This window comes from Octopus bimaculoides, chromosome 14 (assembly GCF_046866305.1).
Source record: "Octopus bimaculoides isolate indiv1 chromosome 14, ASM4686630v1, whole genome shotgun sequence".
Lineage (NCBI taxonomy): Eukaryota > Metazoa > Mollusca > Cephalopoda > Octopoda > Octopodidae > Octopus > Octopus bimaculoides.
The window spans coordinates 20,302,723-20,322,167 of record NC_142941.1 but is presented as its reverse complement, the minus strand read 5'-3'; the positions used below and the strand labels follow the sequence as shown (position 1 = coordinate 20,322,167).

At 35.6% G+C, this 19,445-nt stretch overlaps 1 protein-coding gene and 1 pseudogene across 1 annotated transcript in view; both read left to right on the top strand.

The window, feature by feature from the left end:
• Positions 1-6,230, top strand: part of LOC106869025 (protein PBDC1) — a 39,981-nt gene extending 33,751 nt beyond the window's left edge. The window contains exons 5-6 of the mRNA XM_089362485.1: positions 2,514-2,625; positions 5,934-6,230. Of these exons, the coding sequence (XP_089218611.1) occupies positions 2,514-2,625; positions 5,934-6,040 (219 nt within the window). The 3' untranslated portion in view covers positions 6,041-6,230. The remainder of the gene's footprint in view (positions 1-2,513; positions 2,626-5,933) is intronic.
• Positions 6,231-7,234: 1,004 nt separating this feature from the next.
• On the top strand, positions 7,235-18,075 carry LOC149132637 (uncharacterized; annotated as a pseudogene).
• The last annotated feature ends 1,370 nt before the right edge of the window (positions 18,076-19,445 follow it).

The window sequence follows — 19,445 nt, the reverse complement described above, 5'->3', positions numbered from 1 at the left end:
CCAGCCTCTCTGCATTCCTCCTTCAGCCTCCCCTTCCAGGAAAGGTGTATCCACCTCCTACTTCCTCAAGCTGACCATCACCTTCTATATGAGGCTCTGAAAATGCAGTTATATCAATGTTATAGCGGTTCAGCTCTCAAGCAACAAGTGCAGTGCGTCTTTCAGGCCTACAATCATTCTTGTTATCCAACAGAGTGTACATATTCCATCCAGATTTTGTAAAAATAAGTCTCTTTGTTTCTCGAGCGCAGGATGGACATCCATCAGTCGTGTTAAACTGATCAGATATAGAAAGACAAGCAATTTTTGGTTCACCTTTTCCAGAACCTCCTCAACTTCCAGGTGAGCAGTGCCCTCTCTAAATGGAGCTGCTCAGACATCTATGTAGCAACTGAACCCTATTGCTATCTTGGGTGACAAGGAGACTTTATATCTAGCATGAGCCACCTACATGCAGGTCACTGACTACATGCTTCCAACCCATCAGGTCTGCATGCTTCACTACCTTCCCATTGCCACAATACTTCCAAATAAAAATAAACTAAATATAAGTTAAAAAAAAAAAAAAGCGGCTGCGTGGTAAGTAGCTTGCTTACGAACCACATAGTTCTGGGTTCAGTCCCACTGCGTGGCACCTTGGGCAAGTGTCTTCTACTATAGCCTCAGGCCGAGCAAAGCCTTGTGAGTGGATTTGGAAGACGGAAACTTAAAGAAGCCTATCATGTATATATGTATATATATATATATATATATATATATATATATATATATATATATATATGTATATATATATATATATATATATATATATATATATATATATATATATATATATGTGTGTGTGTGTGTATGTGTTTGTGTCCGTGTTTGTCCCCCCAACATCGCTTGACAACCGATGCTGGTTTGTTTATGTCCCCGTAACTTAGCGGTTCGGCAAAAGAGACTGATAGAATAAGTACTAGGCTTACATAGAATAAGTCCTGGGGTCGATTTGCTCGATTAAAGGCGGTGCTCCAGCACGGCCACAGTCAAATGACTGAAACAAGTAAAAGAGTAAAAGAGTAAAAAGAGAGTATATCAGTGGAGGTGAGCAATGCCAGTGCAGAGTTTTAGATCCAATAAGGCTTGCACAACAGCTCATAGATCCTCTCCACTCTATTGACATTATCCAGAGACAAGCTAGAGCAAGATGTCTGGTGCCAATGAGTCATGGGAGCACCATGATCTCTAGCACAAACCAAAGATCCCCAAAATGTCCAATGCCATTCCCTGCATATCTGGTTTTATATCAGAGTGACCTTCTCCTACAGACATGCTTCAACAGAAGCTGAGGGGTGCCTCACTCCAAGTAGTCTTCTAGCATGCTGGACACCATCTTGGAATTTTTGTGTACCAATGCTATTGCTAGATAGCCGTTGAGCCTGCTCTAGGTTCATCCAACCTTTCAACAGGTTTTTAATCCTCCTGGGTTTCTAGCAACCCTCCTCACCAGGGTAGTCTGTTGGGGTGCTGGTTAGGTAGATGTTAAATGATGATGATATATATATATATATATATATATATATATATATATAGATAGATATATGTGTGCTTATATATGATAGACTCTCCTGTCAAAGGTGACATATGAGTGTTCAGCTTTTACCAAGCGACCTGCACATTAGCTCACTCTCTCCATCAAATTGACATTGCCTGAACAGGTGTACCATGCATTAGGTGTTCAAGTGATCGCAAAGCAATGTGAAATGAAGTGTTTTGAGACCATGATCTCACCTATCATGCTGGGTATGTTAAGGCTGGGAAGAAAATACTTTGAAGACAGCTTAGATAAGAAACTAAGATGGTTTATAGTATCTAGTTGCTTTGCAGTTTCTTTATCATACTTCTCATCAAACCTTGTAATAATATCCAGGTAAATCAGTTTCATAATGAATACATTTACCAGATTTGCCTCTGCACATCATGCAGTAGATACCAGTAACATCCTTTATTAGGATATTATCTATTACGCCTCTACTTTGCAAAGATCTTTTCAGTGAAGGGAGCTCTACCTTACTTTAGTGTTCAGTTAGAACCTTACTGCTTACTTCACTATTGACTTTGAAAACTATTCTTTTTACCAATGTTATTCAGGAGTCACAGAGTGCCACATTTGATCCAAATCATTTTTGCTTCTAGTAACTTTTACACTTCTACACTCTGATGCTACAATACGATAAAGTCACAAAAACCATGTGCACACCAATTGTAGCATCAGATTAAAACTTTTCCCTAATACTGGCTATTTCAACTGTGAAGTGAATATTAATACTTACTTCCAGGTGGGCATTTAAGGTAAACAAGATGCATTAACTTAAAATATAATGCTGCTCCTGTGATAGGAATTCTATTAAAATGTATTAATATTTAGGCTGTTTTCAAACTGCTTTTTAAATCTGTTTTTATTCCATTAGAGTTTCATTTGATTTAATGCTTTTCTTATGTCGCTGTAACAAAATTATGAACTTTTGTAGAAATGGCGAGAATTTTGTGAAGGATACAAAATGGATGTTGAACAATATAATTTTGGTACACTTCTTCGCTTAGATTCTTCCAATGACTATAACCCAAACAACACAACAATTGGTAAGTTTATGATGTAAACTTTCTATGAAACTAACTTTTTGTTTTTTAGTCTCAATCTATTGCAAACAGTTTCAGCATGACATCTTGCACTACTTGATCTAAGGAATGAGATCATAGCATTTCTAGTGTTCTATTTAGTGTGGTTATCTTTGAATAAAATATTTCACTTTGATCTACTTTGTTGAAGTAAGCTACATAACTCTTTAATTCCATTGATTTATTTCCCCTTGCAACCCAGTACTCTTGAATTACAAAATAGGTTGTTTACCTTCTGTACTTAGGCAGATTTTAAGACATTTGCAGATAAACTCCTCTTAATGCTTCACTTTTATCGAAATTTCAATAAAATTTTAGCAAAGTGTATGTTGTAAATGTTGTTTAAGTTTCTGTAAAAAATTATTTTCTTCACTTGAAAATGTAATGTAGCAGTGTCTTTTTCATACAATAGGAACATTTTAGTATAATGCAAACAACAATTGAATAGTGAAATAAAATATTAATACATATAACCAACAAAGACTTGTAAACCTAATTAAATATTTTCTTCCTATAAATATTGGAAGAATTAACCTTATGTTATTGTTGGAAACACTGTACAAATAATATTTCTGAAACTCCTCTTAAAAATATATATATATATATATCAACCTTTATCAGCATGAACTTACTGTACCTGAAAGATATGCAGCTGCATGCTAAAGTACCTTAAAAACTATTGTTCAGTATGCCAATGATTAGAACATGAAACCTAGTTTGTACAATAAAGGTTCCAGTTTCAATCTCTGGCTTGGTTCTGGATTATCACTTGCAGACAGTTTGAATTCATAGCAATCAAAATGTTAACTGCACATGAAACTCATCACAAAAAGCAATGTATAGAAATCTATAAATAAATTTGCCTGGCATGTGTTATAAACAGTAACTGGGTCATGCTGCTTACTCTCTTTTGAGAAATTTTCACAAGCTTCTTTCCCATACCAGCAATCTGGTTGTGTGTTTCCGCCACTAAAATGCTGCAGGGAAAGGTATATTTTAAACATATATTTCTGTTTCACCTCTAGCTTTTGTGCAGAATGTTGAATATCTGTTTTATTTAGGGCCTGGCAGTGTTTAAATTCTTTTTTTTTTTTTTCTTTTGTTTCACGATTTCATTTTTCTCTACTACTGACGTCAGGATTACTTGCTAATGTCTGTCATTTGCATTGAAATTTAAACATTTTCTCTTGGTGCTTTCAATATTCTGTAACTGGAAGCCTTCAAATTTTTCTTTAGAACAAATTAGTAATCAGTCATGTAGTGTGAAAAAAGAATAGTAATTATATACTAAAATCACACATCAAAAGTTATACTATGTTACATGTAAAATGTTTTTTGACGGATCAGAATAAAAAAATCCTCTGGCAACTAAATATGTAAACCAATGAGATGAAGTTATGAAGAGAAGGATACAATCACAAGATATTTCATAACTGCATGTCATTTTTCTTGTACAAATAATCTTGTTATCTAGGTCCAGCAATATTTTAGTTTTCATGGATATCTCATGGTCAGTGTTTAAGAAGTTTAACTGAAGAAAGTTTTTTAGGACTCTGTTGTAATATTTTGGAAAACTCACCCAGCTTCAGGTTTTGGTGAAATTAGGTATCAGGGTGTAATTGCAAAGATCTGTTGTTGGCTGTATTATCTCACTGCTGTTTAGTTATCACAAACAACTTCATTCTCCCTGAAATCAAGAGTCAGGTTTGTACTTAACTTTTGATAGCATCTACACCATGCATGCATAGAAAATTTGTGTAATAAGTTCATGTATAAACATACCTTAACTTGTATTAAAATATCACATGGATATGTAATGCACATGAATGCTGCATGTAGAATGAAGTAGTGTGTTAGTAATAGTTGGGGGTGGAGGGTTCCATTTTTTCAGGGTAAATAAAAGAATATTTGGAAATAGCTTAACCTGAGGACATGGGATTTCGCAAATAATGCAAGACAAAAGCACATGGCAGAAATGTAAAACTTACCTAAGCATATTATCTTCAAACATTACAGCATATGATTCATATGATTATTTTGTATCATCTTTATTTGTTATTTTATATAGATCCTAGATTTAATAATCAACTAAAAGTGGTTAAAATGAAGCAACAGGAGCAGGATAGCGACTGAGAACTTCAGATTCATGTACATATCATTGGTATGGTGTTTTGCAAAATGTCACACTGATGAAGATGCATGGCTTATTGGTTAAGGTATTTGGCTCATGAGTTTGATTCCTGGCAATGCGTTGTGTCCAATCCACTCACCTAGCAAAGATGAGTAATATTTGTATTTCAAAGAGCCAGCCTTGTCATATTCTGTGTCACACCGAATCTCACTGGGGACTACATTAAGGGTACACATGTCAGTGGAGTGCTCAACCACTTGCATATTAATTTCATGAGTAGGCTTTTCCAGTGATCTGATCAGCTGGAACACTCATTGTTATAACCGACAGAGTATCAGTTTACACTAATGACATTTGCATCACCCAGAACTTGCAATGCAAGTAGTCAACTTGTAATAACTAGAGAAGAACAATTCAATTTGCCGTTACATTTTCATTAATACAATGGCATTTTCAAGCTGCTAATTCAAGAGCCAGGTATTGATCAAAACATAGACACTGTTCTTACCATTTCCAAAGAAAGTTAACTTGGTAGTTAGAGGAAACTACAGAGGCATCGTATTGACAGCAGTGGCAGCAAAAGTTTACAACTAAATACTCCTGAATAGAATAAATCCCATATTGAGCTGCTTCTACATGAACAGCAAAATGTATTTCAGGGAAGTAGAATGACGACAGCACAGATACCAGCGCAAAAGCTTCTCATCAAAGGTATCAAATCAAAACAGCTTTCAGCAGTACTGACATTCATAGATTTCTGAAAGGCTTTTAACTTGATCCATAGAGGTAAGCTGATGGATGTCCTGTTTGCTTACAAAACCTCCAGTAAAATGGGCTTGGCTATTGAAGTGCTCTACAAAGGCCTCTGTGGAGATACTGTTTCCTGGTGCCAACATTGGCTCCTTTGAAATTCTGGCAGGAATGCTTCATGGCAACACCCTTTGTTGTTAATCATTGGTTTCTTTTGAACTGTTGTCATGATGTATATGTCTTCATGCCTTTCCTGAGGCATTACCAGCATTAGTGCAGTAACTTTTTCAGGAGTTTTTATTTGCTCTGAGGTTCTCAAGTGATACTATTGCCTTAATTATTTCAAACAACTTTTTCTCATTGATAAAATGTCTATTTCATTTCTTTTCAGTGCCTAGGATTCAATTTCTTGCTATAGAGATTGCTCGCAATCGAGAAGGCTATAACGATGGACTGCGTGCTAAGCGTGTAGAACAGCATAAAGCTATGCAATTGTAGCATTGTGCTTTAACATTCATTATTATGAAAACTTGCTTATTGAATAGTTTACATTATATTTGCAAATATACAAGACTTTTTCCCAAACAACAAATGCACGCATTCATCATTTCAAACTCATCCTGACTGTTGTATGTTTAAATGGTTACTTCAATCTCTTTTTAAATTAAACCTGAAACATTTCACCACATATTTTGTTTGTGTCAGTCTTGTTTTTCTTTTCTTCCTTTGTAAATTTAACCCTCTAGTATTCAGATTACTCTGTCAGATGTAATGCTTATTCATGCACATTATTTTGAATTAATCATGAATTATCTCATAGCTTTGAGATTTCAATGGTGTGATTGTTTATTTTTAGAATGACATTGTAAGGGATGCACTTATTGGCAGCCACCAAGGGACGTGCTCAACTAAAGCTCAAGCAAATCTGTAGTATTGAGCAGAATATTTGCTATAATGATAGTTCTGCTTGAGCAACTCAGTGCTAAATCTTTCTGAAATGTAGTGGAAAATAGGTGAGTTTCAAAACATTGATATCCAGGTCGTAAAAGCAAAGTTAGAAGGGAATAGTAGTCATTTCTTTTGATTTCCAGATAGAAGCACATAAGAAATAACACTAACCAAAGACAAAAAAAGATAACTTTTGTTACACAGTGTAGTCACTATATACGACGTAGTACAACATGTGTTGCCCTGTTACCCTACAATTTTCATTTGTATTTTAGTGATTAGGCATATTTATACATCATGGCTCAGAGTAAAAGTAATCACCTAAAAATGGATCATGCAATCCTATGAATTTTGAATTGTAATTTATTGGAAGTTTGAGGTTGGTGTTTCAGGAGTGAGAATATGTGAAGAGTTTGATGTAAAGCAAATAGTTTGAGATAGATGTAAGGCTAAGAATAAACTCACTGCAAAATGAAAATCATTAACAGTTGGTGGAAGGAGGCATATGAGAGTTGCATCTTGAGGAGGTAGTGACAACATGGCTCATCCATTAAAGATGCAGTAGCAACATCTGTGGTATAGAAATTGGGTGTCACATATGGGTATCAAAAAAAATTTCAAAGCTACTGATGGCTGGTTGACAATTTTGAAATTACCCATGGTGAAGCAGGCAATGCACCAACTGAAAAAAATATATATAAAAAAAACCCAGAAATCAGAGGGCAACACTGAAAACAAGCGATAATGGATAAAGTCCTCATTGGTGAAGCAGAAACAGTAGGGATGACAAAAATGAATGAGGTAATATCCAAGAAATCAAATGTCTTCAAGAGGTATGTGTAAAAGGCCCTTAATTTTCCAGGTGTGTAAGGGTGATGAAACTAGCTTGTACTCATAGTGACTACCCTAAAATGACCATCTTTTAAGACTGAAACTTTCACACCTTGTCATGAATTAAGTAAAGAATGTTTCCTGACAATATGTTATATGAATACCAATGATATAGCCCCTTCTGATGTTAGTGGTAGGGAGAAGACCAGCTCATCTGTGTATTTTGAAAGACATTAGACATCAGCCGCATGTGCATAGTTACCATTCCTGGAAGTTTTATATGTGTTTTCGAATGTGATGGATAGATTTAGATTAGAGAAAAATTTGTGTAGATCTTTTCTATTCCTTTCCAGAGAAGATTTATTAATGGCCTTGGTAAGTAGTAAGGCGTCGTCCCTATTCAGACCTCCTCGGATTTTAGGGAAATGTTTCTACAGCTGGATGCCCTTCCTAACACCAACCACTCCGAGAGTGTAGTGGATGCTTTTATGTGCCACCAGCATGAGGGCCAGTCAGGCGGTTCTGGCAACGACCATGCTCAAAAGGTGTTTTTTACATGCTACCTGCACAGGACCCAGTCTGGCGACACTGGCAATGACCACATACAAATGTTGCTTTTCATGTGCCGGTAAGGTGATGCTGGCAACGATCATGCTCGTAGATTAGATAGCATTGGATTGATCAATTCCTGGATTAATCCAATAACTTTTCCTCTTCAGCAAGACACACTTTAGGAAATAAATGAGATATTTATACATACCCACAGGAAAGCAAACACATGTATTTGTATGCAACTGTAACTTTGCGTTTGCTGTCCTTAAGTGTGTCTCGATGATGAGGGAAAGTTATTGGACCAATCCAGATATTGATCAATCCAAGGCTATCTAATTTATGAATTTCTGCAAGCATACTCCCTTGATTTCAACATGTTGTGTGCTGTAAAAGTGACAATTTTTAAGGGGCTTGAAGATTTTCAGCATAGGCATTGTCTATTTTCTGTATAGGCCATTGTCTCTTCTATGACCTTAATTATGATTGTATTTTATACTATTATCTTGCTCTCTCTCTTTATATATATACATATATATATGTATGTAACTGGCACTCTGTCAGTTATGACAATGAGGGTTCCAGTTGATCCAATCAATGGAACAGCTTGCTCGTGAAATTAATGTCAAAGTGGCTGAGCACTCCACAGACCTACATACCTTTAATGTAGTTCACTGGGAACTTCAGTGTGACAATGCTGGCCCATTTTTAAAATACAGGTACTTCTCATCTTTGCCAGCTGAGTGGACTGGAACAACGTGAAATAAAGTGTCTTGCTCAAGGATACAACGCATTGCTGGGAACTGAACTCATGAGCTTACGATTTGTGAGCCGAATGCCCTAACCACTAAGCCATGTGCCTTCATGTATGTATATTTTCTCATGAGCCACACAGTCCATCAAGAAAATCTGTTTCTATTGTGACCATAGCAAGTACTGTTCCAATGCATCTATCAAATACAAAGCTTACATTCTCTGCTAGTCTGCCTGTGATTCGACTGTAACTCTTGCCTGTTCAACCTAACTAATTTTCTGAGTATCAAACAGAGTTGTTTCACTGAAGATACCAGGGTCTTGTCTTCTTTCCTATAACCTGATTGATCATTTTATCTATTTCTATGTTAGCATGGGTTAAACAAATACATATTAACATTCACGCAAATATACAGACACAAACACATACAATGAACTTCTGCTAAACTGTATTAATATGGGGGGAAGTGTGGCCAGGTTAGCCAATAGTCTGAGTTGATTGAAGGAAGAGGGTTTATATGGCTTATATATATATACAATATTGATTTCAAATTTTGGCAAAGGGCCAGCAATTTTAGGTGAGGGGCTAAATTGGTTACATTGACCCCAGGATTCAACTGGTACTTTTTTTTCTACCCTGAAGGAAAGAAAGACAAATTCCACCTTGGTGAAATTTGAACTCAGAACATGATGGATAAAATGCTGCTAAGCATTTTGCCCAGCATGCTAATACATGTGTTTGCTTTCCTGTGGGTATGTATAAATATCTCATTTATTTCCTAAAGTGTGTCCTGCTGAAGAGGAAAAGTTATTGGACTAATCCAGGAATTGATCAATCCAATGCTATCTAATCTACGAGCATGATCGTTGCCAGCATCACCTTACCGGCACGTGAGAAACAACATTTGTATGTGGTCATTGCCAGTGTCGCCAGACTGGGTCCTGTGCAGGTAGCACGTAAAAAACACCTTTTGAGCATGGTCGTTGCGAGAACCGACTGACTGGCCCTCATGCTGGTGGCACATAAAAGCATCCACTACACTTTCGGAGTGGTTGGTGTTAGGAAGGGCATCCAGCTGTAGAAACATTTCCCTAAAATCCGAGGAGGTCTGAATAGGGACGACGCCTTACTACTTACCAAGGCCATTAATAAATCTTCTCTGGAAAGGAATAGAAAAGATCTACACAAATTCTTCTCTAATCTAAACCTATCCATCACATTCGAAAACGCATATAAAACTGCTAACTTTCTGGACGTTACTCTAAACTTGTCAAACTCACAATACTCCCCCTATCATAAACCTAACCAATACCTGAAATACCTCAATGTACACTCCAATCACCACAAATCTACTATCGATAACATAGTCAAAAGTATTTCAACCCGCATATCTGATCTAACCTCTTCCGAGGAAATCTTCAACAATCATGCATCCAGCAATCAAACATCACGTGGAGATGCACTTGACTAAAACTGGAACAATGTTCTTAAATAGCACCCACCCTATATCCCCTTACAAGAAGACCAACGCAACAACTAAAACGTAAAGCTCTATTGACCTATCACCACTATCGCACCACCACATATATTACACCCAATAATTACTTCTCCTACATTTCGCACACCACAAACTTCGAATATACCCTTCAACACTCTGAAGAGATCGGCCAAACTACTGGCTGCATCGAAACGTACGTAAGTGACTAAGACATAATATACAAAATGACTCATTACATAACCTAAACCTCCACACTGACTCAAGCTCCACATAATAAAACAACGGCTATCTAGTCCAACGAAAATGCTTTTTCTTGTATTTGTTGCTCCATTCTCCAAGTAAATATATATATATATATATATTATATATATATATATATATAGTGAGAATTTACAAAAAAAAAAAAACGAAGACAGGTGTGTAAACAACAAACAGATGTAATAGTTTAACGCTCTGGAAATGAGAAAGTCTTTGACATTTCGAGCCTACGCTCTTCGACAGAAAGGAATGCAGAAATAAACAGGGAGAGAAAATAGAAAAGGGTTTAGTGGCTAACAAGTGCAGATTGAGAGAAACTATAATAGGAAAAAGCAGAAAGTACAAGAAATTTAGAAAAGTTCAAAAGTTTCAAACGTCGTAGTGTATGGAGTGATTTCTCATCAAAGTAAGAGTCCAGTGTATTCCATGGGTAGGACATTATATATACATATATATATATATTATATATATATATATATATATATATATATATATATATATATATATACATATATATATATATATATTATACATATATACATTATATTTATATATATATACATTATAAATATATCATATATATATATTATATATGTAATATATATATATTATACATATATATATGATATATATATATATATATATATATATATATATATATATATCAATAGTAATGGTAAGACAACAAAAGAATGAAAGAGACCTCGATATTATGTAAATAGAGGAATTTATCTACCCCGCAGAAGAATTCAATATGGACGCCTACTAGGATTGTCTCGATAACTGAAGAGATGCCGGAGCATGTTTCCGTCCCGACATCCGAAATTCGGAGGTTTATTATGGCAACCGAATAATTGTCACATATTGAATTATATATATATATATATATATATATATATATATATATATATATATATATATATATATATCATATGTATATATCATATATATATATATCTCATATATGTTATATATATGATATATATATATATATATATATATATATATATATATATATATATATATATATTATATGTAATATATATATATTATATATATACATTATATTTATTTATTTATTTATTTATTTATGTGTTTCAGCCAAGTGGCTGCGGTCATGCTGGTGCACCACCGTGATTTTCACGTTCCTTGCATGGCTCTTCTCCCCCACCTGACATGGTCCAATCAAGAGTTTTGATGGCACATCTGGTGTATAAGAGAATTTGACACAGCTGCCCTAAACTGCGTCTCATTACGAGCCATTGGTTCGTCTGGTATCGTGGAGAGGAAAGCGTCAAGTTTTGTCTTGAAGACCTCCGCATCCATGTCTTGCATGTCTCTCAAATGTTTTGGCAGGGCATTGAAGAGCTGAGGTCCTCTGAAACCGAGGCTGCTGCAGTATCTCGTTCTTATGTGAGATGCAGTGGACGGTACCTTTGGCACCATGCAGTGGCGACCCGTGCGGGCATTCCTGTAGTACTTGATACCAAAGTTTGGCACCAGTCCTTCCAGTATTTTCCATATGTATATTATTACATATCTCTCCCGCCTGCGCTCCAGGGAGTAGAGACCTAGTGCCTTCAGTCGCTCCCTGTAGTTCATCTGTTGGACTGTGGCGATCTTTTTTGTATAGTGCCGCTGAATTGCCTCGAGTTCTGCTGTCCGCTTAACACTGTGTGGTGACCACAACTGAGAGCAATAGTCTAGGCGGCTCAGAACAAATGTCTTCCATAGAATCAACATGACTTTTTGATCCCTTGTACGGAAAGTCCTCAGTATCCACCCCGCCAGTTGTCTGCACCTTGCTGTCAACTTGATAATGTGCATGTGAAATGATGCATCACTACACATGTTGATGCCCAGATCTCTAACTGTTTGTGGTTCTGGGATTGCAGTACCTCCAGGCCCTGTGTATGCCAGTTGGGAGGTACTCATGGTCTTGTAGCGCAGTACTTGAAATTTTTTTGCATTGAACTGCATATTATTTTGCTCTGCCCACTCATATATTGCATTTAGGTCATTCTGCAGGCTTACAATATCATCAGGATTCTTTATTGCCTGAGATATCTTTGTGTCATCAGCATAGCTAGTGACAGTGGCTCTCCGAGTGACCGTGGGCATGTCCAGAAGGGCCACTATGAACAGTAGTGGCCCCAGAACAGTTCCCTGTGGAACACCGCTCAATATTTGTGTTTCCCTAGATAGTTCTCCATTGGCTGCAACTGTCTGACTTCTACCATTCAGGAAGTCATGCAGCCACTCTCCTAATTTACCAGCTATGCCAAGGTTTCACAGCTTGTGACATATCAAGCCATGATCAACTTTGTCAAAGGCTTTTGCAAAGTCGAGATATATCACATCAACATTTGAATGGTCAAGTAGCTGCTTCAGGACCCAGTCATAATGCTGCAAGAGCTGCGTGAGGCAGCTTTTACCTGGACGGAAACCATGCTGGGTCTCATTCAGCAAGTCATTTTCTTCTAGGAACGCAATCAATCTCCTTCTGACAATTCGTTCCATGACTTTGCTAATATGTGAAGTTAGAGAGATGGGCCTGTAGTTTCCAGCCTCTGCTCTGCTTCCACCTTTATGGATAGGACATATGGTGCCTTCCTTCAGCTTTTTGGGAAGTTTACCATTTGCAAGGAAACTCTGGAAGAGTATCCGGAGTGGTCCTGCTAATTCTTGTTTACACGACTTTAAGAGGACAGCTGGGAAACCATCGGGGCCAGTTGCCGAATTTGAGCTCATTTCATTTATGGCAGCTATCACATCTTCCTCTTCAATGTCGATGTAGGTAATGGATGCAGTCCCCTTCTGCTGAGTGCTATTGTCAAAGAAATCAGCTGGGTTCTTTATCTGCATGTGACTCAGAGGAGAGGTGAAGACACTCTTGAATTGTGTACTGAGCACTTCACTTATCCATGTGGGATCTGCAGTCAGTGAGCCATTAGGCAGGAACAGGGGTCCTATCTTATACTGCACCGTAGCAGTCTCCTTTGCAAATCTATAGAAAGCCTTGGGGTTTGTTTTTATGCTTTCTACTGCTCTCTTTTCCTTCTCTGCTCTCTCCTTTTCATGGGAGAGTTTAATTTTGTTTTCTATTTCTAACAGTGTTAGTTTTAATTTAGCCCTTTTCCTATCCTCCAGTTCTCTGTTTAACTGGTTTGAGACCTTTGTTCTGTGTCTCATAAGGATTTTCCTGTCTCTAGGAATTCTATTGGCATGTTTGCTGGTCTTTCTATATGGCACGTATTTGGTGCATATGTCTTGTATGGTTGACATAAAATGACTTAGTTTGAGGTCATTGTCTTGTATAGAAAGGCTGTCGTGCCAGTTTTGATTTCGAATCTCTCTGCGAATTGACTTCCAGTCCGCCCCGTGGAAATTCAGGTTGGATATTGCTTGAGTCCTCCTGGTGGGGTGGGTGTCAGTGGGTTGTCTAGGACCATACATAGTTAATTCTATAATGTTATGATCTGAGAGAGACGTGGGCGTTATTTTCACATTATGGATTAGGCTCACATTGTTTGTGAAGCAGAGATCTAAAATATTGCTTCCCCTGGTTGGTTGGAGTATCACTTGTTCCATGAACAGCATGTTGGATAGTTCTAGCAATGATTTTGCCTGGCTTTGTTCATGCAGTGACATCCCAGAGAGGATGTGACCTTCAGGCCATTTAACATTTGGGAGGTTAAAGTCGCCTAGGAAAAGTATATTGATGTGTTGGTCCAGATTTGTCAGGACCTCTTCTATGCGTCTGAGGCTGTCCTCAAATTTACCTTCCTGCTTTGCGGTATTTGGTGGACGGTATGTTGAGCATACAACTACATCAATTTGTTTTATGTGTACTATTAAAGTATCACATACAGAGTTTGAGTGTGATAGTAGTAGTAGGGGTGTGACATCTTCTCGGATGTACATTGCAACTCCCCCATGACTTCTATCCCTTCTGTCTGTTCGGAGTACGGCATACTCTGGTATATTTATCTCCGCATCTGCTATATTAGGTGTTAGATGCGTTTCGGTAAGCACCATGCATATTGCTTGATTGCATGTTACTAGGTCTTTCAAGTATAGGAACTTGTCTTTGCCGCCTGTTCGTAATAGGCCCCGGATATTCAGTAGGAATATGGGTGTGATATCTGTGCAGGGGTTCCTGGTGTTAGCGGTGGCCATCCCTGATCCATCATCTGTGGTGGTCTTGGACAATGGTTCGTGTGGCGTTGACTCTGTACCCTCTGCATCCACGTTAACTGTTGTACCATTTTCTGGGCCAAGCTTAAAAAAGCTTGCTGCTCAGCTACTGCAGTTCGTACAGCCTCTGCATATAGCCTTTTTTTGGGAGCAGAAGGAATATACGGACTTCTCTCTTTGTGAGTCCTGTTGGTATTTGGTGGATTATGTGTACGTAGATTTAAGCTTTCTGGTCTCCCTTTTCTGCGCTCCCGCTTATTTTGTTGTAAGTGGTTATCTACCTTGTTTAGCTGGTGGTGTTTGGGATGGGCAAATTTGCAGTTTTGTCCCTTTTCCCCGTGCCAGCAGGTACCATTTAGGTAGAATTTACAGATCTGTTTCTTTTTCTTTTTCTCTGTGTGACGTGTTTGGGCTTGAAGCCTGTTTGTGTTTACCGTCTTCTTGTCTGTTCTCCTGTCTTTGTCGTTTGTGGTGCAGCGTTGACTGTATTCACCATGGTCATTGCATCCCTCATCAGTGGCTACAGCACTGGTGGCATCTGCCTTGTCTTGGTGATTCGTCTGGTCCTCCTGAGCCTGAGCACAGTGTGCAGGGTCTTCACTGTCCATTTTTGTGTCCGTGTCTCTCATAATGCCTTCTAGGAGGTCAAGGTGCGGTTTCACGAGCTCGTAGGAGCGAATGAGCTCCAGTTTCTTTCGATCAATTTGGGCCATTGACCTGTGGAAATTGTACCTATCCAGGCTTTCGGCTATCAGATCGTTTGCTGGTGATCCTTTGGCCAAGTTCCATGCGTGTATAAGAAGACGAACTTCTTCCAGCTGCCAGTTTCGGCGCATCTATATATATATATTATATTATTTATATTATAAATATTATATTTATATTATATATGTATATATTATATATCATATATGTATTATATATATTATATTATATATATATGTATATATTATATATATATATATATATATATATTATATACATATACATACATATACATATATATATATATATATATATATATACATATACATACATATATATATATATATATATATATATATATATATATATATATATATATATATATATATATATATATATTTATATATATATATATATATATATATATATATATACATATATATATATATATATATATATATATATATATATATATATATATATATATATATATATATATATATATATATATATATATATATAAGAGAAAAATAATTTCAAAAAGAACAATTCAAACTTTTTGAAAGATCCAAAAATAGAGAGAAAATAATTTCCAAGAAAAAATTCATCATATTCATAAAAATCAGCCAGAGCAAGTATTAAGAATATGAAAATCACAATTCAAAGAATTCGTTATAGGTATAAAGATATATATTATATTATATTATATATATATGTATATATTATATATATATATATATATATATATATATATATATATATATATATATATATATATATATATATATATATATTATATATACATATATATACATATACATATATATATATATATATATATACATATACATACATATAAAAATGGAGAAAATATTTTAAAATTAAAATTGAATTTAATACAAAATTGAATTCAATACATACATGTGTTTCAAAAGACAATACAAATATGTAAAAAAAAATATGATAATAATAATTATAATTAGAGTTATGCATCGTCATTCTCATTAGTGTGAAGAATTTTTAGGAAGAACATCAAAAAAGTTTTTATTAAATTCAATAAGGAAATACAGATGAGATAATAGAGTTCTATATTTAAGAGATGAGGAATTATGTACATTATCTATATTATTTACATTATTTACATTTGACGGATATTTGTCCTCATCTTGTTTGTTGCTAAGACAACGTTTCGGCTGATATACCCTCCAGCCTTCATCAGGTGTGTTGGGGAAATTTCGAACTTGGGTTCTCATTCCTAAGGTATTTTTCGATGTTATTATTATTATTATTATTATTATTATTATCATTATTATTATTCAAGCCACTGCCTGGTTCGAGCTCGGAATCTTGTTGTTAGTAGCCTGCGCTCTTAACCACTACGCCATATGCCAGAGAGGAAGTTGTCACAGATCTTGATCAAGAACAATGATCACTTTACACCAATAAAGTACAGACAACTGACTCAACACTACAGTAAACTACCAAACATGTACGGTCTCCCTAAAATTCACAAGGATGGTATTCCATTAAGGCCTATAGTGAGCTGTAGAGGTTCAGCATGTCATCCACTGAGCCGCTTCCTTATGGATATAATCAGTCCATTAGCAGTAAAGTCAACATCGTACGTGTAGAATTCTACCCACTTCACAGAATTGATCAAGGATACCCCCATTGAATCCAACCAGGTGGTGAGTCGAGATGAGATAAGTCTGTTCACCAAAGTCCCAACTGGTGAAGCACTATTGGTGATTCAAGAAAAACTAGTGACAGACACTCATCTAAAAGAACGCACTATTATACCAATAAGAAAGTTGATGGAAATGTTGACCTTCATGGACACTGATATATATATCGACAAGAGTGTTTAGCTATGGGTTCGCCATTATCACAGATAATAGCCAATATATACATGGAATACTTTGAGAATTTGGCTTTAGGATCAACACCACGAAAACAAACACTATGGCTGCGTTATGTTGGTGACACCTTTATACTGTGGGCCCACCAGGAAGATGTCCAAGTGCTGTTAGATCATGTGAACTCAATAAAGCCATGCATACAGTTCACAATGGAAAAGGAAAAAAGACAATCAGCTAGCATTCCTGAACGTATTAATAATACGCACCAAGTATCGATTCAGGACATCCGTATACCGCAAGACGACCTTCACTGGACGATACCTTAACTTCAGTTCCCACCATCCATACATTGTAAAGAGAGGGATTGCTAAAGAGAGAGAGAGAGAGAGAGAGAGAGAGAGAGAGTGCCTAAAACATCGATCAAAGAATATAAGCAGCGATCGTGATACCCTCCACGAAATGATCAAACTCACTAACAATCTAGTAAGCAACAACTACCCCCAAAACATACTATCTACTCCAATTATGAAGAAAAGAGAGGATGAAACTAATAAACTGTTTACAGTCTGTCTACCTTATGTGAAAGGCCCCTCCGAAAAGATTCAAAAGATATGCGGCCCATATGACATCAGGACAGTATTCAAGAGTAATACAACACTTCGCAAATATCTCCTTTGGGTAAAACCACCAATAGAAGAGAATGTGACCAAAAACTGTGTGTACTCCATCCCATGCAGCTGTGGTAGGTTATACAAAGGCGAAACATGTTGCCCCCTCAAAATAAGGGTAGAGGAACATCGCAAAGCTGTGACACGAGGAGATATTGATAAATCGGGTATGGCTGATCATGTATAGAAACATGGAGACCACTTTCCCCTGTGGGATGAAGTTAAAATAATAGACAGAAAACACCACTGGAAAATACGAAAACTAAAAGAAGCAGCACATATGCTAGGACACAATAGCTTCCTAAGCAGACCGAGTGCAGATATGAATAGCATATGGGAACCGGTATTAAGGAAGGATAGGAGATTATTAGATTTATAAGCCCTAAAATTCACTCCAAAATTACCTACGGGCATATAGAGTAGTGGTTAAGAGCGCGGTCTACTAACTCCAAGATTCCGTGTTCAAATAATAATAATAATAATAATAACATAAAAAAATATGAAACATAATGTAAACAAAAACACATGTATGTAGCAGATATAAACAACACGTTCACTAACAGAAAAAAGCCATAGAGAATCAGACGTATACATATTTATATTGAAAACGAAAAAAATATATTATTAGAAGCTTCTAACTAAATAACAAAACTATATTTAAATTGATTCAATATTTGAACATATATGATTTATTAAAAAAAATAAAATTATTAATAATAACTTTTTCCTTCATATATTTGTTTCTTATTCATTCATTTTTGAATATCTCCCCTGAGCCGGGAGATTTTTGAGTGGGAGATTTTTTTGAATAAATCATATATGTTCAAATATTCAATCAATTTAAATATAGTTTTGTTATTTAGTTAGAAGCTTCTAATAATATATTTTTTTTTTCGTTTTCAATATAAATATGTATACGTCTGACTCTCTGTGGATTTTTTCTAAACGTGTTGTTTATATCTGCTACACACACGTGTTTTTGTTTCCATTATGTTTCGTCTCGATCTTTTACTATTTTTTAAATATATCCGTTAGACTTTTTAAGTTATAGTTTTTTGCACAAATGGACTTGCGTACACATTGATATATCTTTCTTTTTCGTCTCCCTTATTATCATTTTTCCCTTTTAGAACTTGTTTGTGGATATCAAGTTTAATTTTTCCCAATCACCCCATCTATTTTTCCTTATTGAATTTTATTTATAACTTTTGAGATGTTCTTCCTAAAAATTCTTCCCACCGATGAGAATGGCAATGCATAACTCTAATTATAATAATAATAATAATTTTTTTTTCTTAAATATTTGTATTGTCTTTTGTATTCAATTTTGTATCAAATTCAATTTTGATTTTAACATATTTTCTCCATTTTTATACTTGTTTAAGGTAACTTTATATATTATATATATTATATATATTATATATTGTATTATATATATATATATATATATATATATATATATATATATATATATATATATATATATATATATATATATATATATATATATATATATATATATATATATTGTATATATAAATATATTTATTATATATATTATATATGTATATGTAGGAGTGGCTGTGTGGTCAGATTTTCTAAGGATGGACAGGCAGAGATATCCAGTCATTGTCGA